Source organism: Kogia breviceps, chromosome 2, assembly GCF_026419965.1.
Source record: "Kogia breviceps isolate mKogBre1 chromosome 2, mKogBre1 haplotype 1, whole genome shotgun sequence".
Classification (NCBI taxonomy): Eukaryota; Metazoa; Chordata; class Mammalia; order Artiodactyla; family Physeteridae; genus Kogia; species Kogia breviceps.
In genome coordinates this window covers 168,321,129-168,344,477 of record NC_081311.1, presented here as the reverse complement: position 1 = coordinate 168,344,477, position 23,349 = coordinate 168,321,129, and the positions used below count along the sequence as shown (strand labels likewise).

At 36.0% G+C, this 23,349-nt stretch overlaps 1 protein-coding gene across 7 annotated transcripts in view; it reads left to right on the top strand.

The window, feature by feature from the left end:
* ALS2 (alsin Rho guanine nucleotide exchange factor ALS2) overlaps positions 1-23,349 on the top strand; it is an 81,194-nt gene that overhangs the window by 13,124 nt on the left and 44,721 nt on the right. For all 7 annotated transcript variants that reach the window (XM_059053357.2, XM_067026573.1, XM_067026570.1 and 4 more), the window contains exons 4-10: positions 1,860-2,797; positions 5,709-6,066; positions 8,458-8,626; positions 9,554-9,650; positions 17,969-18,046; positions 20,712-20,894; positions 22,558-22,729. In XM_059053357.2, coding sequence (XP_058909340.1) covers positions 1,860-2,797; positions 5,709-6,066; positions 8,458-8,626; positions 9,554-9,650; positions 17,969-18,046; positions 20,712-20,894; positions 22,558-22,729 — 1,995 coding nt within the window. The remainder of the gene's footprint in view (positions 1-1,859; positions 2,798-5,708; positions 6,067-8,457; positions 8,627-9,553; positions 9,651-17,968; positions 18,047-20,711; positions 20,895-22,557; positions 22,730-23,349) is intronic.

Below are 23,349 nucleotides of genomic sequence, written 5' to 3'. Positions count from 1 at the left end.
TATTATAGTAATACATAATACTATTATTATTATTGTATTAGGCCAGAATTTGGAGAAAGCCTTATTTTTCAAATATGAACTATATCCAGTACCTGCCCTATGGGCTTCAAAATCTGTAGTTCTCAAGCATATATAAGTAGATTTCTGTTACTGTCATTTTATTAGCCCCTCAGTAAGATATTTAGGAATCCTTCATGAGCATGATATCTTTAAACATATAGAATCAAACCTAAAAGCCTGGGAAAACTGAGGGAAAACTTAAAAAAAAAAATGTAAATAACTTATGTTCATGTTTAAGCAGTGTTCTGGTTTAAGTGTCAAAGTAACAAAAAATCTCAGCTCACACAAATATGTAGCTTGAAATGGCACAGAGATCTCGGGTACTTTCTTTTCTAAGTGAGGAAATGGTACTGATTGAATACTAGAAATTTTCAAGCTTTGTCTCTATTCAATTTAACCATTAGCTCATAATTCAATGAGGACACCTCATTGACTCACTATTTTTGAGGTATTCCAGGTTAAAAAAATGATGTCTAAATATTCACTTCTCTGCAATTTGCTCTGGAGAGACTGTTACTCTAATGGAATATAATACCAATTGAAAGTGGTGGTGAACTGTTGCAAGTGTGTTATATCACTTGGGAAGAAAAGTTTAAAAGATCTTAACCAGTGAGCTTATTTTCTCAGTACTCTATCCAAATTAGAAATTCTCTAATAAAAGCTGATCTTCCCTCTAGGCACTATTGTGTTTTTCCTGACATAGATGTTGTAGTGATTTTATTTGCGTATATAAGTGTATCTGCCATGTGTAATAGGCCAAAGATAAAGTATACCTTTTTTTCATCAGCAACTCAATTACTGCTTTGTGGAGGAAAAATAGTACCTATTTTCATTAATTAAAAAAAAATGGGTGACCCTCTGGTCACATAGGAAAGAAAGGATGGTGGGCTTTGTTTAATATTTTTCAAAACCCATGGCCAAGTCTTTGTTCCATTTGAGTTTTTTAGCTAGCATAAATCATTTGCACATACCCCCAAATTTCCCCAATACCTGCAGTAAAACTATGACTTTGTAGCACACGTGAACACAAATAGGTTACCATCATTCATGTACCCAACTCACTGGTGCCTTCCCTTTTAATTCTAAAGCTAGCCAGTCATGGCTTCATTTGTTTTTTTCTTTGTTTTGTTGTGATTTGCTTTTTAAACGAATGACACCTCAGGAAGGCTATCTAGTACACAACATATATTATAAATAACATTTAAAAATTATACGTAGTATGGTACACAACATCATGTTAACATTGGTGCTCTCAGTCCAACCTGGAGGTATAAAGCTAATTTCATAGTTCTGGCCAAAGTGAATCTCTAATATTTTTATGTCATTGCATAATTTTTTGCTGCTCTGACTTATTCAGTAGTAGTGAATGTTGTAGATATTAGCGAATGTGTCTGTTTTATCTTCTGCTTATTTTATTTGATCATGTCATGATCATTATTTTGTCTTTGAACTCTTGGAATCTGCTCCTGTAATAGCCTGCAATGATAGCCATTAGTAACGGATCGATGCTAGGAGTTTGTAGGATAAGGCTGAAGGAGAGGAGCAATACCCTTCATTTGAAGTAGTCTCCTGCAGTTTGTAGAAATTGTCACTATATTTCAGAATGTTAAAAGATGTTATTTGTTAAAAGATTCATAAGTGTGGAATGCTAACTGCTTCAACCAAATTTCTACAACTGTGCTTTTGAAAATTAAAAAAAAAATTCTATTTTGTTAAACCTAGAGGGGACTAAAAGTTAGCTGATAAAATTTCTAGTGAATTCACTAACTCCTTTTTTTTTTTTTTTTTTAAACCTTCAGATGGTGAGGTCTACAGCTTTGGGACTCTCCCCTGGAGAAGTGAACCAGCAGAGATTTGTCCGAGTAGCCCCATTCTAGAAGAGGTGCTGGTTGGGCAGTATGTCGTTACTGTGGCAACAGGGAGTTTCCACACCGGAGCAGTGACAGAAAGTGGCGTAGTGTACATGTGGGGGGAGAACTCTGCTGGCCAGTGTGCGGTAGCTAACCAGCAGTATGTTCCGGAACCAAATCCTGTCAGCATTTCTGATTCCGAGACCAGTCCTTTGTTAGTGGTCAGGATCTTGCAGCTGGCATGTGGCGAGGAGCACACTCTGGCGTTGTCCCTAAGCAGAGAGATTTGGGCATGGGGTACCGGTTGTCAGTTGGGTCTCATTACCACTACCTTCCCAGTGACAAAGCCACAAAAGGTGGAACATCTTGCTGGGCGAGTAGTGCTACAAGTGGCCTGTGGTGCGTTCCACAGCTTAGCCCTGGTGCAGTGCCTCCCTTCCCAGGATCTGAAGCCAGTGCCAGAAAGATGTAACCAGTGCAGCCAGCTGTTAATTACAATGACTGACAAAGAAGACCATGTGATTATATCAGACAGCCATTGCTGTCCATTAGGCATGACACTGTCAGAATCCCAGTCAGAAAAACAGGCCAGCACTGCCATCAGCCCCTCCACTGAAACCCTTGATGGCCAGGGAGAAGTGTTTGAGAACACCTTCGTACAAAATGAGCTGCCTGCTGCTACGGAACTGAATGTTGGAAATGTTCAGACCACAAGTGTTGAGACCATTTCCTCCCCACAAGCTGTCATGGGAACATCTGAAATTTCTTCTGCAAGAAGTATACCATCGTACCCTGACACTCAGGCAGTAAATGAATACGTGCAGAAACTGTCAGATCATTCAGTAAGAGAGAACTCAGAGAATGGTGAAAAACCAGTGCCATCTCAGGTACCTGCTAAATTTTATAATATAAAGTTGAACCATATGAGTTTTCTTGAGAAACTTTAAAGTACCTAAGGGTTGGTACCATTTTTTATTTTTCGAGTTTGACTGTTAGTCTGTCTTATCATGCAAGCCTAGATAAGGAAAACCCTGGATTAATTCAAAATTACTCTTCATGTTCAAATTCTGGCCCTTTATTTATGATGTTGAAAGATGTTATTCTGGGATTCTTTTGTAAGTAGAAAAATCCCATTTTTTTTTTCCCAAGTACTTTCTCCTCCATGGCTAAGATGGGCCCCTTAAGAGTTTAATCTAACATGACTATATGTTCACAAAGAATTCTCTTATCTGTATTTGTAGCACTCTTCAGATACTATTGAGAAAAATCCTTTCCGTCTTTATCAGAGAAGGTTGCTGTGTGGCAGATCCCTTGATTATAGGCAGACTTGAAACTGACTGGCATTACATATTGTTCGAATTCTTTTCAGTTATACCAGTGGGCCTTACTGGGCATCACTGGGCAGAGGGTTTTATATTCTCTTCATCTCGTTTAAACTACTTTCACTTTGAAAACTTGTAGTAAGTGGAGAAAAGCTATTTACCAGGGGCATGTAGTAAGCTGTGTCTCCCTACTTAAAACAAATTGTTCTAAAGGATACTTGTTTTTTTACTCTTAGTGGAAGCCTTTTGCTTTTGCTTTTCCAAAACTCTAAGAAAACAAATCTAAACAAAAACATATAATCCTAGGGACTTCCTTGGTGGTCCAGTGGTTAAGACTCAAAAAAAAAAACAACTAATCATAAAAGAGCTGCCTTGTGGCGTTGCTTTCAGGTTTTTGAAACCACATAGCCTCTGGATTCTTCATCACTGTTGTTTACTGGTTCAGAATGGGAACGTGGCTTAGAGGTGTTTTTAGAAACAGTTTTTATTTCACAGTCTACTCACCGAACCTTGTAGATGTTTGATTTTTTAAAAATTTTTTATTAAGAAGCTATTTGGATAAAGAAAAATCTAAACAAAGCAAAAGTAATAATTTAACAGGACTTGTACATGCTTATAAAAAAGTTAGATTTTGACTTTCCAAAAGTCATTTCTCTGATTTATTAAAGTTGTAGTTAAAAGTTTATTGTATACTGTTTATTTGAATAATAGATTATCATCATTGAAATTGCACTTTCCTTTGGACCTGTTTGGTTAAACATTTAAAGTTTTGGTTACCTATGCTAGTTTTGCCAGTGTGTGTGTAACTAAGTGTAATTCCATCTTTGTAAATAGTGTCTCAATCATACAGCTAACCATTAGAAATTTATGTGGCTTAGGACAAGTTTTTTTCTTCTGGCCAGATGTAATTGAAAGAATATCTCACGTTTGTGAAATAAACCAAAGTATTTGGCAATGAAGCATATATATCATTATTGCATTTTGCTATTGGTTGATTGGAACTCCTGAAATTATGTCTTCCATCAAAATTGCTGGGCATGTGTTTTTGTTTTATTTATTTACTTATTTTATGAATTGTTAAATATAATTAAGTAGAGGAGCCAGTTAGAACAAAGTTTAAAGTTTATATAAGGTAGAGTTTTTTTTTACTTTCCTCCACCTAATGGTAAGAACTCCCTAAATTAGTCACCCCTAAATACCATCACTGTTTCTGTTATGAGCTTTTGTAAATAGATGGTGGAAATAGTGACACCAGTTTTTCTGAACAAGTTATCATGAGAATTGTGTCACCAAGGAAGTAATAGGCTTTGTATTTATCTTTTTTTATATGGTATATTTGTTTATTTGTTGGATATTTTAATTAAAGACTCACATTTTGTTGAATTTAGTATTTAATTGAACAAAATGTATTGAGTGCCTACTACATGTCAGGCACTGTGCAGGGCAATTCAGGACAAATTAAGATACCCACACACACACACACACACACACACACACAGCAATTCAGGACAAATTAAGATACACACACACACACACACACACACACACACACCATCCCACCTCTTGGGATCTTTGGGTAGCATAGGAAACAAAATTTTCATTGTGACCTATGCTCGTGAGCCAAAAGCTTTTTCGTGCATTAGTAGGTATATCTAGTGACTTTCTTTTTTAGTAAACAGTGGTGCTTGACAGCTCAGAGTAAGTTTTAACTGATTTTTCACTAAGATATCAGAAAACTTTAGTTGGCTTTCTAATACATCTGTGAATAACACTAAGAATCTTGGATCCAAATGTTTAATGATTAACCTACAACATTGCTCTATGGTAGCGAGAGCAAAGGTAATCTTTCAATTTACCTTGCCCCTGGGTCATGGAAAACAACTCTTGATGAGACAGTAGGAGGACAGAAATTTCAGAACATAGTTTGGGGGCGGATAGCTTAGAGGTATAACTTATTTTTCTGCATCTGTATGCCTTATATAAATTTGTGTTCATAAAACATTTTAGGAAAAGTCTTTTCTTCTTAAAATGTGATTTTTTTCTCATTATTTCTTAATAAAAATCTGTGTAATTTTTCCTAGTAGTGATCAATAATAAAACTTGCATTTTTTCAACCTTCTATCCAGGGCTATTACCTCATATAGGTGATGTTTTCCATACGTTACCTCCCCTCTCCCTTCTACTGTGTTTATTTTATAAAAGCAGCTGGGACCTATTTTTAAATACCATGATAAAACACCACTCAAACAAAAGGAAGTACTTTTGATAAGGAGCTGTATTTTAAGTACTCATTTCCATCTAATATGTTAAATCTGTGATCAAGAAGGGATACCTTTGGTTGGAGATGAAGAGACCCCTTGTTGTTTTAGATTCTTGTATTTGCTAATAGTGATAGATGTTACACTTTCTTTTTATTGATTGCTTGTTGTATACGGGATTGTATTTTTATATACTTTTTTATGTGTGTATATTTTAGCCTCTTGTAGCAGAAGCGATTCCTAATCTTCACAGCCCAGCAACCACAAGCACTTCAGCCCTGAACAGCCTAGTGGTCTCTTGTGCATCTGCTGTTGGTGTGAGAGTGGCTGCTACATATGAAGCTGGGACGTTGTCTCTTAAGAAAGTTATGAACTTCTATAGTACAGCCCCTTGTGAACCTGGAGCTCAGGCAGGCAGTAGTCCCATAGGCCCAGAAGGTCTGAAAGATAGCAGAGAAGAACAGGTTAAACAGGAATCAATGCAAGGAAAGAAGAGTTCAAGTCTTGTGGATATCAGAGAAGAAGAATCAGAGGGAGGCAGCCGAAGACTCTCTCTCCCTGGATTGTTGTCACAAGGTAAGGAAATAACCAGCTTTTGTGAGTTGACTTTTGGTGAATCCAAGATGCTCCTGACATCACATGCTATGTAATAATAAATTCTCTTTCCTAACATATTCAAATGTCAAAATTGATTTAATTAAATAGCTTTTTAAAAGCTACATGTTTCTCTGCTTTAGAAATAATTTTAGACCCTCACTTTTTCATAATACCTGCTTCTGCTTATGAACCTTGCTTTGAGTCTTATTTGATTGTTCTGGAATGTAGCAGCAGCCTCCTTATTTCCTGAATGGGCCTGGACTCCAGATTGATGAAGTAGCAGATGTGATCATTGGGTAAATGAGGAGTTAATCTACTTACGCCCTGAAAGTGAAGATGATTTTAAGCTTCAATAAGAGAAAGCTTCATTTTCTGAAACCATTAGCAATCAACTTCTGAGAATATTGCACAGTTGTTTCTTCTACATTTCTCACTCAGTTCAGGAGTCTCAGTCATCTAGACTTTTGCTTCTCAAGGTGGCCTGCAGACCAGCAACATCAACAGCATCTGGCAGTTTGTTAGAAATGCAGGATTTCAGGCTGCATACCAAACTTAGTGAATCAGAATATACATTATAACAAGATCCCAGGGTGATTGGCATGCACATTGAAGTTCAAGAACTATTGGATTAGATCAACCAGGGGTTGGCAAACTTTCTCTCTCTCTCTTTTTTTTTTTTTTTTTGCCCTGACCAGCGATTGAACCTGTGCCCTTGGCAGTGAAAGCACGGAGTCCTAACTACTGAACTACCAGGGAGTTCCTGGCAAACTTTCTCTATAAAGAGCTAAAGAGAAATATTTTGTGATTGTAGGCCATACAGCCTCTGTTACAACTACTTGACTTTGCTTAAAAGAAGTCATAGACAATACATAAATAAATGAGCTATATTCCAATAAATCTTTATTTACAAAAACAGGCAGTGGACTATATTTGACCCATGGGCTATAGTTTAGAGCTTCGCACAAAATGGTATAAACCAGTGGTTAGGAAGTTAGGAATACTAGACTAGACTAAAACTTACCTTTTCTGCTATGTCCCTATTCCCTACCCTTGTTCTACTTACTGCTCTCTCTTGTGCCATTGAGCACTTTTGCTATCCTGCCTCCTGATTCTCATTGCCACTAGATTCATCTGTGCAAATAAATCCCTACTCCTGATTGTGTGTGTGTGTGTGTGTGTGTATCCCATGAATTCTGCTAAGTCTGAAGGATAATCTTGGGCCAAAATGTTCTTATTCTGAAATGTCCTTTAGCATTTTCAGTATAAATATAATAGTTGAGATCGTCTTGAACCACAAATGTGGGATGTTGATTTTTGTCATGCCATTAGACCATGTGAAATATGCAATTCTACTAACAAGACTTATTTCCTTAGGTTAAATTTTACTTAATAAACTTAAAGTATCTTTAGAAAAATTTTCCATGTACTCTTTTTCTCTCTCTTTTAAAATGAGCTAGAATACATCTTTGAGGAAACCTCAAGTAGGTATATTTGAGTCTTTGTATGTACAAATGGATGATACACTCACCGGAAAAGATTGTGATCTTAGCCGGGGATGATCACTTTCTTTGTGGCCCACAACTTAATGACCAAGTGACTTAAGTCTATACCTAGTGACATTTGATGATTTTCTTCAAAACATATCCTGTCACCAGATTGGTGTACAAGATTTACACAGTGTTGTATGCCTTTGTTACAATTTTGAACACTCTAAAATATGTCAGCATTCTTTTAAAAAAATATTAAGGTCTCTATAAAATAATTTAAAGTAGGCAGCAAAATACAGTCTTTTTAGTACTTCCCATTCATAACCATTTCCTCACTGTAGAAACTTTAAAGTTTTATATCTAAAATAAATCTTTTGTAACAATATTTATAGTATGCTTGAACTTAGACCTTAATTTGGAAAGGCTTAACTTTTAATCTGCTTTGAAATGGGAAAAATATTTGTTAGCCTTAGTGTAGTATTTTGTTAAGCTTATTCTTTAGAACACCAGTTCCATAGGGTGTCACGTAGACATTCTATATAACAAATGTTATACAGAAAAGGATTTTGTGGCTAAATGTTTGGAAGTGGGGCAGGGTTAAACGGATTTAAACAGGGCTTTTAATTGCAGGACCTTTCAGCACCTTTAGCATGCTAATGTGTGTGTGTGAATCTCTACAGGGCAGGTAGGGGGGACGAAAGAATGCAGTAGGCAGTGTTTACCAAACTCATTAACTACTTAATTCCCAGTTTTGCAGAAAACCTGTAGAATATGCTTCACAAATACCATGTTAGTGTATTTCTTTGAAAATCAACAGTTCATTAAAGTGGTACCTTTTTTCTCACCCATCTACTCCCTCATGATATCTCTGGTTTGTTTTCAGTCTCCCCCAGGCTCTTGAGAAAAGCTGCACGGGTGAAAACGCGGACAGTGGTTCTGACCCCTACATACAGTGGAGAAGCGGATGCGCTCCTGCCTTCTCTGAGAACAGAGGTGTGGACCTGGGGGAAAGGGAAGGAAGGACAGCTGGGGCATGGTGATGTTCTGCCTAGGTGAGTGCTGCCAGTGTTTACTGTTAGAAATTAGCTTAAACAAATAACTTCTCTCCTGTGAAGGTCTCCAAATCTCCATTTCCTCGTAGAGGAAATCTGGTTTCTTCTAGCTCTAGATTATTATACACCATTAACTCTGATAAGAAAAACAAAACAAATACCTCCCACCCCCAATCAGTCTTAGTCTTGAATTTGTTTCTAGCAATAAAGGACTTAAGTATCTATGGTATATCTTTTCGTCTCTTCTTTGATGTATATTCATCTTAGAATATAGAAAGGGGTGTTTGGGATAAGATTGTATTTCATTGGAACATGTGAATGGTTCAAATTTTTAACTTATAAAAAACAACCAACTTTTTTTTTTTTTTTTTTTTTACCTGAAAGAGGTCTATCTGCTGCTGCCAGAATAACTATAACCATAGTAATAAACCATGTCTATTCATGTACATCACGGAAAAACTTTTGTTTAAGAGAAACTCTTATGATATTAACAATAGATATTTGTGAAAGTGTGTAAATAGAATGATTATCTAAAACAGCCAGTTAATATGTCTCTTTTATTCCTAGCAGAGTGAAAGCAACTAATGTGTTAAAAAAATGACAACTCCCCTCTTTGCTTATATTTCATTGTCCTAAGTATATTCTCTGCCATATGAATCATTCAGTTGTTTTATGATTCTTAACAGATTCTGAACTATGGTGGTTAATTAGTGATTAATAGACAAAGATTAGGTTAAAACCATTCAAAATTATTTATATTTAGGAGTAGATTGAACATACATCCAGTATTTTTATTTTAATGTTTTCTTTTGAAATATTTACTTTTACTTGAAAGCACTTACTCCGTAATTTGAGAAAGGCCATGATTCTTGCTGAGAATACTTCTTACTTTGAATTTGTATGTGTGTTTGTATGTTTTTCTTTAAGGCTTCAACCATTGTGTGTAAAATGTCTGGATGGTAAAGAAGTAATCCATCTGGAGGCAGGTGGTTACCATTCTCTTGCACTTACTGCGAAATCCCAGGTAGGAGGCAAACTATTAAAAGCTGATCTTAATTTCATGGAAGGCCAACCTGATTTGATAGGACCATCATTTATGGAGTATATGCTGTGTGTCAGGCAACAATCCCATATCTCTTTTGATCTTTTCAGTGTTTTACATTGCACTGTATTATTTCCATTTTACAGTTGAGGAAAGGGAGGTTTAGAGAAATTATGTAACTTGGCTAAAGTCACACACGTGACTGTAGACTTTGGATTCAACATTGGCCTACTTGACAAAGAAACTTTCTGTAACGTGCTCTTATGTGAAAATAGAACTGAGTTTTCTAGGGTATTGGTGAATTTCTGTTTTCTGATGAAGAAAATCCATAAGTAAGACACTAAGAAACCAAAATGCATTTCTCTCTTAAAATTGTGGGACCTGAAAGTGACCTCCAGAATCATTTAAAACCATGCCCATATGCATAAACCCTCCGAAGGAAAGTAGTTTTTCAAACTTATTCTTAAATATATTCATATAATGATTCTTCATCAGTCCCTTTATCTTTTTAGGAAAAGTGAATAAAAGATTCTAAAACCTTTAAGTGCTTTATTTTAACTATCACATAGTAGGATAGCCAAAAAGCTATTATAGCTCATATAAATAAATATAAATATTAGGAAAGAAAAGGATAATTGTATTATTATTAACATGATGAATCATCAAAGAGGCTTAAAAATAAGAAATTAGGAAGGTGGCAAGTTACAAAATAAGCATAAAAATTGCTAGCTTTCTTTTATACATGAGGTAAAGCAGAAAGCATACTTGGGGAAAAAGAAGCTGTTCACAATTACAAAAAAAGTATTAAGGAAATAGGAACATTGTTAATAGGAAAAGTGTAGACCCCACATAACACAAATTCAAGAACTCTTCTGAGTTATAAAAGAAAATAGGAGTAAAGAGAGAAATTTTATTTTTATTTTTTTTGAATTTTTGAATTTTATTTTATTATTTTATACGCAGGTTCTTATTAGTCATCCATTTTATACACATCAGCATATACATGTCAATCCCAATCGCCCAATTCAGCACTCCACCATCCCCACCCCACCGTGGTTTTCCCCACTTGGTGTCCATATGTTTGTTCTCTACATCTGTGTCTCAATTTCTGCCCTGCAAACCAGTTCATCTGTACCATTTTGTAGGTTCCACATACATGCATTAGTATACGATATTTGTTTTTCTCTTTCTGACTTACTTCACTCTGTATGACAGACTCTAGATCCATCCACGTCTCAACAAATGACTCAGTTTCGTTCCTTTTTATGGCTGAGTAATATTCCATTGTATATATGTACCACATCTTCTTTATCCATTCGTCTGTCGATGGGCATTTAGGTTGCTTCCATGACCTGGCTATTGTAAACAGTGCTGCAATGAACATGGGGGTGCAAGTGTCTTTTTGAATTATGATTTTCTCTGGGTATATGCCCAGTAGTGGGATTGCTGGATCATATGGTAATTCTATTTTTAGTTTTGTAAAGAACCTCCATACTGTTCTCCATAGTGGCTGTATCAATTTACATTCCCACCAACAGTGCAAGAGGGTTCCCTTTTCTCCACCCCCCCTCCAGCATTTTTTGTTTGTAGATTTTCTGATGATGCCCATTCTAACTGGTGTGAGGTGATACCTCATTGTAGTTTTGATTTGTGTTTCTCTAATAATTAGTGATGTTGAGCAGCTTTTCATGTGCTTCTTGGCCATCTGTATGTCTTCTTTGGAGAAATGTCTATTTAGGTCTTCTGCCGTTTTTGATTTGGGTTGTTTGTTTCCTTAGTATTGAGCTGCATGAGCTGTTTATATATTTTGGAGATTAATATTTGTCCGTTGATTCATTTGTGAATATTTTCTCCCATTCTGAGGGTTGTCTTTTTATTTTGCTTATGGTTTCCTTTGCTGTGCAAAAGCTTTGAAATTTCATTAGGTCTCATTTCTTTATTTTTGTTTTTATTTCCATTACTCTAGGAGGTGGATCAAAAAAGATCTTGCTGTGATTTATGTCAAAGAGTGTTCTTCCTGTGTTTTCCTTTAAGAGTTTATAGTGTCTGGTCTTACATTTAGGTCTTGAATCCATTTTGAGTTTATTTTTGTGTATGGTGTTAGGGAGTGTTCTAATTTCATTCTTTTACATGTAGCTGTCCAGTTTTCCCAGCACCACTTATTGAAGTGACTGTCTTTTCTCCATTGTATATCTTTGCCTCCTTTGTCAAAGATTAGTTGACCAGAGGTGCGTGGGTTTGTCTCTGGGCTTTCTATCTTGTTCCATTGATCTCTGTTTCTGTTTTTGTGCTAGTACCATATTGTCTTGATGACTGTAGTGTTATAGTATAGTCTGAAGTCAGCGAATCTGATTCCTCCAGCTCCGTTTTTTTCCCTCAAGACTGCTTTGGCTATTCGGGGTCTTTTGTGTCTCCATACAGATTTTGAGATGATTTGTTCTAGTTCCGTAAAAAATGCCATTGGTAATTTGATATGGATTGCATTGAATCTGTAGATTGCTTTGGGTAGTATAGTCATTTTCACAATATTGATTCTTCCAATCCAAGAACATGATATATCTCTCTATCTGTTGGTATCATCTTTAATTTCTTTCATCAGTGTCTTATAGTTTTCTGCATACACGTCTTTTGTCTCTCTAGGTAGGTTTATTCCCAGGTATTTTATTCTTTTTGTTGCAATGGTAAATGGGAGTGTTTCCTAAATTTCTCTTTCAGATTTTGCATCATTAGTGTATATGAATTGCAAGAGATTTCTGTGCATTAATTTTGTAACCTGCAACTTTACCAAATTCATTGATTAGCTCTAGTAGTTTTCTGGTGGCATTTTTAGTATTCTCTATGTATAGTATCATGTCATCTGCGAACAGTGACTGTTTTACTTCTTCTTTTCCAATTTGTATCCTTTTATTTCTTTTTCTTCTCTGATTGCTGTGGCTAAGACTTCCAAAACTATGTTGAAAAATAGTGGTGAGAGTGGACATCCTTCTCTTTTTCCTGATCTTAGAGGAAATGCTTTCAGTTTTTCACCATTGAGAATGATGTTTGCTGTGGGTTTGTCGTCCATGGCCGTTATTATGTTGAGGTAGGTTCCCTCTATGCCCACTTTCTGGAGAGTTTTTATCATAGATGGGTGCTGAATTTTGTCAAAAGCTTTTTCTGCATCTATTGAGATGATCATATGGTTTTTCTTCTTCAACTTGTTAATAATGGTGTATCACCACATTGATTGATTTGCATATACTGAAGGATCCTTGCATCCCTGGGATAAATCCCACTTGATCATGGTGTATGATCCTTTTAATGTGTTGTTGGATTCTGTTTGCTAGTATTTTGTTGAGGATTTTTGCATCTCTATTCATCAGTGATATTGGTCTGTAATTTTCTTTTTTTGTAGTATCTTTGTCTGGTTTTGGTATTGGGGCGATGGTGGCCTATACAATGAATTTGGGAGTGTTCCTTCCTCCGCAATTATTGGGAAGAGTTTGAGAAGGATAGGTGTTAGCTCTTCTCTAAATGTTTGATAGAATTCACCTGTGAAGCCATCTGTACCTGGACTTTTTTTTGTTGGAAGATTTTTAATCACAGTTTCAATTTCATTACTTGTGATTGGTCTGTTCATATTTTCTATTTCTTCCTGGTTTAGCCTTGGAAGTTTATACCTTTCTAAGAATTTGTCCATTTCTTCCAGGTTGTCCATTTTATTGGCATAGATTTGCTTGTAGTAGTCTCTTAGGATGCTTTGTATTTCTGAGGTGTCTGTTGTAACTTCTTTTTCATTTCTAATATTATTGATTTGACTCCTCTCCCTCTTTTTCTTGATGAGTCTGGCTAATGGTTTATCAATTTTGTTTATCTGCTCAAAGAACCAGCTTTTAGGGCTTCCCTGGTGGCGCGGTGGTTGAGAGTCCGCCTGCCGATGCAGGAGACACGGGTTCGTGCCCTGGTCCGGGAAGATCCCACATGCCGCGGAGCGACTAAGCCCGTGAGCCATGGCCGCTGAGCCTGTGTGTCCGGAGCCTGTGCTCCGCAACGGGAGAGGCCACAGCAGTGAGAGGCCCGCATACCGCAAAAAAAAAAAAAAAAAAAAAAAAGAACCAGCTTTTAGTTTTATTGATCTTTGCTATTGTTTTCTTTGTTTCTATTTCATTTATTTCTGCTCTGATCTTTATGATTTCTTTCCTTCTGCTAACTTTGGGTTTTGTTTGTTCTTGTTTCTTTGGTTCCTTTAGGTGTAAGTTTAGATTGTTTATTTGAGATTTTTCTTGTTTCTTGAGGTAGGCATGTATTGCTATAAACTTTCCTCTTAGAACTGCTTTTGCTTCATCCCATACGTTTTGGATCATCGTGTTTTTGTTGTCATTTGTCTCTAGGTAGTTTTTGATTTCCCCTTTGATTTCTTCAGTGATCTCTTGGTTATTTAGTAATGTATTGTTTAGCCTCCATGTGTTTGTGTTTTTTACGTTTTTTTCCTTCTAATTGATTTCTAATCTCATAGCATTGTGGTCAGAAAAGATGCTTCAATGATTTCAATTTTCTTAAACTTATCGAGGCTTGATTTGTGTCCCAAGATGTGATCTATCCTGGAGAATGTTCCGTGCGCACTTGAGAAGAAAGTGTAATCTGCTGTTTTTGGATGGAATTTCCTATAAATATCAATTAAATCTATCTGGTCTGTTGTGTCATTTAAAGCTTGTGTTTCCTTATTAATTTTCTGTCTGGATGATCTGTCCATTGGTGTAAGTGAGCTGTTAAAGTCCCCCACTATTATTGTGTTACTGTCGATTTCCTCTTTTATAGCTGTTAGCAGTTGCCTTATGTATTGAGGTGCTCCTATGTTGGGTGCATATATAATTGTTATATCTTCTTCTTGGATTGATCCCCTGATCATTATATAGTTTCCTTCCTTGTCTCTTGTAACATTCTTTATTTTAAAGTCTATTTAATCTGATATGAGTTTTGCTACTTCAGCTTTCTTTTGATTTCCATTTGTATGGAATATCTTTTTCCATCCCCTCACTTTCACTCTGAATGTGTCCCTAGTTCTGAAGTGGGTCTCTTGTAGACGGCATGTATATGGGTCTTGTTTTTGTATCCATTCAGCAAGCCTGTGTCTTTTGGTTGGAGCATTTAATCTATTTATGTTTAGGGTAATTATCGATATTTATGTTCCTATGACCATTTTCTTAATTGCTTTGGATTTGTTTTTGTAGGTCCTTTTCTTCTCTTGTGTTTCCCACTTAGAGAAGTTCCTTTAGCTTTTGTTGTAGAGCTGGTGTGGTGGTGCTGAATTCTCTTAGCTTTTGCTTGTCTGTAAAGTTCTTGATTTCTCCATCGAATCTGAATGAGTTTGTTGCCATGTAGAGTAATCTTAGTTGTAGCTTCTTCCCTTTCATCACTTTAAGTATATCATGCCACTCCCTTCTAGCTTGTAGAGTTTCTGCTGAGAAATTAGCTGTTAACCTTATTGGAGTTCCCTTGTATGTTATTTGTTGTTTTTCCCTTGCTGCTTTTAATAATTTTTCTTTGTCTTTAATTCTTGCCAATTTGATTACTATGTGTCTCAGTGTGTTTCTCCTTGGGTTTATCCTTTATGGGACTCTCTGCACTTCCTGGACTTGGGTGGCTATTTCCTTTCCCATGATAGGGATGTTTTCAACTATAATCTCTTCAAATATTTTCTCTGGTCCTTTCTCTCTCTCTTCTCCTTCTGGGACCCCTCTAATGTGAATGTTGTTGCGTTTAATGTTGTCCCAGAGGTCTCTTAGGCTGTCTTCATTTCTTTTCATTCTTTTTTCTTTATTCTGTTCCATGGCAGTGAATTCCACCATTCTGTCTTCCAGGTCACTTATCCATTCTTCTGCCTCAGTTATTCTGCTATTGATTCCTTCTAGTGTGGTTTTCATTTCAGTTATTGTATTGTTCATCTCTATTTGTTTGTTCTTGAATTCTTCTAGGTCTTTGTTAAACATTTTTTGCATCTTCTCGATCTTTGCCTCAATTCTTTTTCCGAGGTCCTGGATCATCTTCACTATCATTAGTCTGTATTCTTTTTCTGGAAGGTTGCCTATCTCCAGTTCATTTAGTTGTTTTTCTGGGGTTTTATCTTGTTCCTTCATCTGGTACATAGCCTTCTGCTTTTGCATCTTGTCTGTCTTTCTGTGAATGTGGTTTTTGTTCCACAGGCTGCAGGATTGTAGTCGAGAAATTTTTTTTTTAGATGAGAAGAATGAACGTTGCAAAAATGCCATTTCTCCTAGATTATTAAATCAGTAGAGTGTAAATTCAGTACAATCCCCAAATATTCCAATAGAATATTTACAACTTAATAAAATGATTCCCAAAATTATTCTAGGAGAATAAACATAGGAGTTGCCACATAAATTCTGGAAAAGAACAGAAAGGAAGAGTAAGAATTAGCCTTATAAAATATATTATAAAACTATAAACAGATTATTATAACAGAAATATACCTGTAGAATTGTAATAGACCCAAATATATATGAGAATTTAGTCTATGATAAAAAGTGGGCATTTCAAATCAGGTGGAAAAACAAGACTGAGTGTTCAGTAAGTACTGTTAGAACACTTGGCTTCTTATTTGCAGAAGAAAATTAAGATAACTTTATGTATTCTAATTCCAGATGGAATAAAGGTGTAGATTTTAAGAAATAAAACTTTACAGGTGTAAGAAGACAGTCAGGTGATTTTTTTTTCAGTAATCTTAGGAGTAGAAAAAGACATGACATCAAAACCAGAAATTACAAAGTGAAGGTGATATGTTTGTCTACGTAATAATTCAGCAGTCCCACACAGAAAAAACCAAAACATAAACCAAAAAACCTCCACAAACTAAATTAAGATACATAACATACGGAAAAAAAAATTGTAACATATATGACTGTGTTAGTACCTGATCCATAAAGAAAAATTGTAAAAGGACATTTGTATTTCATTCATAGAAGAAAAAATAGAAATGGCCAGCAACAAATGAAAAGATGGTCAACTACTCAGTAAGCAAATTTAAATTGAAACAAAATTTTCTCACCTATCATGTTAGCAAGGATTGCATTTAGTACTAGGTATTGGTGAGAGTGTGGGGAAAAGGTACACACCATGCTGGTAGGTATGGAATGTACACTGGCATTTGCTGGAAGACAGTTTGTCAGTATGTATCAAAAATCAGAATGTGTGTGTTCATTGACCCAGAGTTCTTTGCCTAGGAACTTATCCTAAGGAAATATGTACACTAATATATATATCCAAGATTTTAAATGTAATTTTTATATTAAATAATTAGAAAGAAATAATTAATAAATGTACTTACTTCATTAGGTAATTGAACTACACCCAGAGTGGAGTTTTATATAGTTATTATAAATTATATTATAGTTCTATACTTGTTGACCTAGAAAAATGTCAATGCAGAGCATTACATAAAAAACATCAGGTCACAAAACAGCATTGATAGTAGAGTCCAATTTTGTATATTCATTATGTCTAGTAGATATTAAAATTTCTGGAATTATACTGATATATGTGTATGTTCCTAAAACAATGTAGTATCAGTAGTTATCTCTAAGTGGTTGATTCATCAGTGGTTTTCACTTTCTTTTTATTTCTTTGTACTGTCCCAGTCTTGTACAGTGATCATGAATTGCTTTTATAATCAGAATAAACAAAACCATTTTCATTAAACATAGCCATTGCAATCTGGTTGTTTTTTGTCTGTACTGGAGCATAGGTATTTTTTTTGTCTCCTACAGCAACTCTTCATGTATAAAAAGGCTCTCTAGTCATTCCATAGTACTCCTATCCACAGAGTAAAGAATCATGATTACTTTTGCTTCATGGTACTTACCTTTTTTTAAAAAAAATCGCTTTCTTTGTAAGAGGCAGTATAGGATAGTTCCTGGGATTAAATCCTGGCCCTGCTGCTTACAAATTTGTGACCTCCCTGGGCCAATTTCCTTATTAAAAAAAGGGTTCTTGTGATAATGAAACATTAATTAATACACAGAAAGTATATTCAGAACAATGCCTGGCAGGTAATAACCCCCCCAAATATTAGTTACTGTTATTATTAATCCTTTGACCATGTCTTACCTATGTACTCTATCTCCCCATTATCTCAGTCTTGTTTTAAAATGAATTTTCTTAATATTTCTTATTCTAAAGAGTGGGAAGAATAGTATAAGTAATCTGTGTGTAACTGTTGGTATATATGTTATTGTAAAAGTTTAGAATTGACATGGAAACTCAGAGTCACATCTCTTACATGCACTCCTGTTGTTTTCTAATAGGTTTACTCATGGGGTAGCAATACCTTTGGTCAACTTGGGCATTCCGATTTTCCAACAACAGTTCCTCGTCTTGTAAAGGTACTTTAGTGAATTTGATAACTTTTATAGCAACTTATTCCAGAATTCTAAGTTAGAACACTTTATATTTCTCCACTTCTTATTTTATAAAATTAGGAGAATTGTATACTTGTAACCTAAGTTTGTTATGATGTACATTAAAATTTTTTTAAAAAGTGAAGCCACTTGTTTTCAGGTTAAATGTTTCCCTTTTTTTGTTGTGTTAGTTTATATTTCTTTTCTTCTTGGCTTCATTGAGTTTTCATAATTGTTTTTTTTTAAGTAAAAATGAACAAGTTCATTCTTTTAAAGCAAATGTTTCTAGCACTGTGATGTTGACTTTTGAGCTTTATACTACCAAATAATGCCTACTCTTTGACTTCTCACCTAAGTTTGACTTTTTTTAAAGTGTGACTTTTATATAACATTATTTGATGGTTTGTTTTGTTTTGTTTGTTTTGTTTTTACATACATAGTAGTAAAACCTTTTTGTAACCCTTTTAATTTTCTATAGGGAAGGTAAAAGCATAGATAATTTCTTCACTGCTGTGTGAATTGGTTTTAGTTTATGTAATGCTATTCAGAGACTGGTAACTTCTAGTCCCTTTGATGCAGTTTTAGAGGACTGTTTCTCGACGTTTTTTTCTGCCACAACGTCCTGCAGAAATACAAAATTCATTAATAGTATTGACTCCCTATATAAGATTTGTTTGTTTTGGGGGGTTTTGTGGGCAGGGAGTAGGCATGCTGATAGCTTGGTAGGCTAACAGAATGGAATGTGGAGCTCATGTATTTATAGTTTGATTCTGATATCTCCCCTATCCCAACATGCTCTCTCCACTGAGAGTAATAGAGACTAAAAAAGTATAGTTACTTCAGTTTCAGGAACATCATTCACGTATAAGCTACAGTTAATACATATTCTGCTGATTCATGTATTCAGTGTACACTATGCATCCATCACTATATAAGACCTTTACATGCTGCCTTTCCTTCCAGTGAACTTAATTTTACTGGGAAGAAAAGACTTAAATAAAACATTAGGGAACAGTTGTTAATTCTAGCTCCGATCTTAAATATTTTCAGCATAAAACATTTTAGTGGTAAGCTATTCAACTTCTGATATTTTATCACAAATAAAAATATGGTAACTCACTGTTCCTTGTTTTCTGTTATTTGAATAAAGTAGAATATGCATCTATTCATACTAAGGAAACTTTTGTAATATAGCATGGAGATGCTGGAAATACAATTTTTATTTAAAATTTTAGAGTCAGACAAGAGAGAATAGAATTTGTTATAAGGTTTTAGTTTCATTACTCTTTAACTGTGCATATGAAAATACAACATCATTATTTTGGTTTTTATTTGGAGGAAGGGTGAGAAAAACATTTTGAAGTCATTTTAATTAATATGTGAATTAAAGTCAAAGCAGAGTGAGATCTGAATTAGTTTTGATTAGAGACTAAGAAGACGACTCTTTCCTCCTCCAAAAATTTTAATTCATTCTTTGCAAAACCAACAGGAAGTCAGTTATTTAGATAGCCTGATTTTGAGAAGATAAAGTCATGCTGGACGAGGATAACTATGAAGTAGTGGAGACGTGTGTGTGCGCGCTCACACACATTCACCTAATCACCTAGGATTTGAACCCTATCTAGACACAGAGTCTCTAACAGATTAGAAGTTTTTTGCTTATTGTTATATGAATCATGGCTGAGGCTGGGTCTGCAGGTTGGGGCAGTAGTTTTCATTAGCAGAACACTTCCTTCAAGTGAAACCTTATGCAGAATCCCCTACATAAAACAGATAACCGTGGAACTATTTTAGTTGAAGGATGGAGGTGGGTTGGGGGCAAAACCCTGGCACCTGCCTTTCCATGGTGGCTCCTGAATCACTGCGTGGAATCCTAAGGTTTGAAAACCATTGATTTAAGGCAGTGGTTCTCAAACTTTTGCATACATCAGAATCACCTGGAGAGCTTGTCAAAGCAGGTTGCCTGGTCGGACCCCCCAGTAGCAATGTGGCCTGAGTGTGCATTTCTCACATGTTCCTAGATGATTGCTGCTGCTGCTGCTGCAAAGACTACTCATTGAGCGCCACTGGTCTAGGGGATCCATGTAGATGGGCTTCTAAGGGGTCCTGCCTGTTTCAACATCCTGGGACACAGTGAAGTCACATCAGAGAGGTAGTGAGTTCCAAGTGGGAAAACAACTTTAGCACCCATGGGTTTAGTTGGCCAGGATGGAATTTAGCCTTGTTAGATTTTCTTTTCACCTTGATTTTTGTGCACATAGCAGAATATGTATGGACAAAGGTGTGTCCTCGCTGTCAGAATAGGGCTCTAGAAGTTTCTGGGCCCTTGTAGTACAAGCTGAGTCTGTGGCAACTTCCAAAAATAACAATGAAAAAATCAAATCTATGGTTTTATCTTTTTAAATTTCAATTTTTCAGTTTTTTATAAAACAATCCAGTTCTAAATTTACAGGCTGAACAAGGGTTCCTTCTCACTCCTGCATCTGTTCTGCAGTTAATCGGGTACATTGCTGGGTGAGTTTTGCCATCTTGAGATGTGACTGACTTTGTACTCCACTTGTTCAAGTAACTTAACATTCCATGTCCCGTGGATTTGGAGTTCCATCAGATTCCTTCATCTCGGACAGACAATGTCCTCCTGTTGTTGCAGGTGAACAGTGAAAATGGAGTCTGGAGTGTAGCTGCAGGCCAGGATTATTCCCTGTTTTTAGTGGATACCGAAGACTTCCAGCCTGGATTATGTTACAGTGGCCGGCAGAACCTGACAGAAGGTGACAACCTTCCAGAGAATCACAGTGGTACTAAGACTCCAATACTTCTCTCCTGTAGTAAGGTGAACAGGAATTGGATCCTAAGGCCCACATTCTATAACACATGAGAAGTCTTTTGTTTCTGTTGCTTTTGTATGGTATGCCTGTTACTGTCTCTGACTAATGTATTTAAAATTGCAAACCAACTTGCCATCCCCCTTCTCTCCTTTTCCTGCCTTACTTCTCTCCACAGTGCATATCATCATCTTACACAGTATATAGTTTACTTATTTTGTCTATTGTCTGTCTTCCCTTACTGTAAGCGTCACAAGAGTAAGGATTTTAGGCTCTCTCATTTACTGTTGGAGCCTCATAGTAAATATTTCTATAAATATTTGTTGAATTAACACCCTCACATAGGGATATTAAAATACATATTTCACAGCGAAGTCTTCTGACTGTGTTCATGGAGTCCTCAGAGGTGAATCAGAATAGAAATTGAAGAGATGAATTTTTAACTGTAAGTGGGAAGTAAAAATTGCAGGGGCTTGAGGTGGGCTCGTGGCAGACCTGACAGGCCACAAACAGTGCTCTGTTTCCCATCACTTCCCCTCTTTTCTTAGCTTTTCATTTTGTTTACTACTGTTTACTCATTTTTCCTTCATTGATCTGAATTTCTTTGCTTTCCTACTTCTTACCTCATTTTAATAAACATAAAACCATTGGTCTGTTTCTGGCTTTCTTTTTCCCCACTTCAGTGACTCACACCCTCAAAGTGATACACTGCAAGGAAATTAACCCTCAAAGCTAGTACATTCTGGATTTTTTATTCTTACTGACTAATATATCCTATGGATTGTTTTTTATCCTTTGTGTTTGTTTTCCTGGCTAAATATGTAAGCTCTGAATGTATATAGCGGTGAGATCTTTCTTGCTAAAGGTAACACTGGCCAAGATTTGGCTCTTGACCTATATTAGACTGTTATTCCAGACACACTAATTGACTCTCTGTAGTTCTTGGCCCTGACTCCACATTCCTCATTAAATGTTCCACAGTCCAGATAAAGGATGAAATAGGCTGATGAAAGGGATGAGACTCAATATGTGTCTCTAGTTACCATGGGCTGTTAATAGTCTATTAGCCTGCAGCTTGTTTGCCTAGTTTAATAGGGATATGTGACAAAAGGCATCAAAAGTTTTTATTCAGTGGTGTCATGAATAAATGACAAAATCCCCTTTTAAAGAAAGCCGCTTTCTGTTGTACTTTTGAAAGATAGCTGCTAGATCCTTGATATTTTGACATACAGCATAGAGATCCTCTCTGCTCTCATCTGTTTCATGCAAAAAGGGGTCCTGAGACATGTGTCTGTATCATTTGGATCTTTGTATATGTAGAGGGTCTGTGGTTCTAACCACATGTAAAACGAAATAAAAGGTATTGTGGCAATAAATAATAGTATAGATGTATATAATTATATATGGATCATGCCATAGGTATATAACAACAATGTACTGGTAAACCAGCCCTAAAAACCAAAATAAAACCAGAAGCTCTGATTTATAGTATTTTCCAATTTTTTCAGGTAATTTCCCTATTGCCACTTTCAAACTACTAACAACTTAATAAGCAACTTGTTGCAGAATTCCTGCATTGGCTCTCACCAGCTGATATGAGCCAACTTCAGTGCCCAAATTGCTACTAATAAATTATATTTCATCTTTAATCTTTTTCTTTTCCTGTTTTAGCTTGGATATATAAGCAGAGTGACAGCAGGAAAAGACAGCTATCTAGCCTTGGTGGACAAAAACATTATGGGATATATTGCCAGTCTCCATGAGTTGGCTACTACAGAAAGACGGTTCTATTCAAAACTAAGTGATATCAAGTCTCAGATTCTGAGGCCTCTTCTCAGTTTGGGTAAGTAGAACCTCCCCCTCCCCTCTTTCCACCCACTCCATTATTAGGACTCTTGTTTTATCTGTTTTTTCTATATCACAAATAAAGAAAACTTTTTGAGTTGTACTCTTCTCCTTTCTTTCCAGTCTCTTCTTTTGTGCACAGGTAGTCAACAACTTACAAACTATTTCCACTTTGCCAATAGCCCAGCTGCCCCTATCGTTCCACCCGCAGAGCTCCTTTCACTTGTGGAAGTAGAAAAATGGAGCTTTCAGAAGATTCATGGCAGAGAAGCAGAACAACTTTGGGAAAGTTGATCCTAGGAGGCAGACTTCTAAACAACACTTCTAGTCCCCCTAGTCCTAAGATACCTTACGTTATATGCTACCCAAATTTTTCATTTTCTTTGTTCTGGTTCTTAGAATTTTATCAAGTAGATCTTCCTTTGGATTTACAAGTAGTCTCTAAAAATGTGGATAACTGTGAGAGTGTTAAGGGTCTTACCCAACATTAGCAGGAATTGATTAAATCTGATCCCTTTTCTTAGCTGTAATCAGTTACAAGAGAGATTGAAGGTAAGGAGATAATTTGGGGAAAATAGATTAAATAGTCCTAGATGGGGTGCTACTGTCCAGATATAC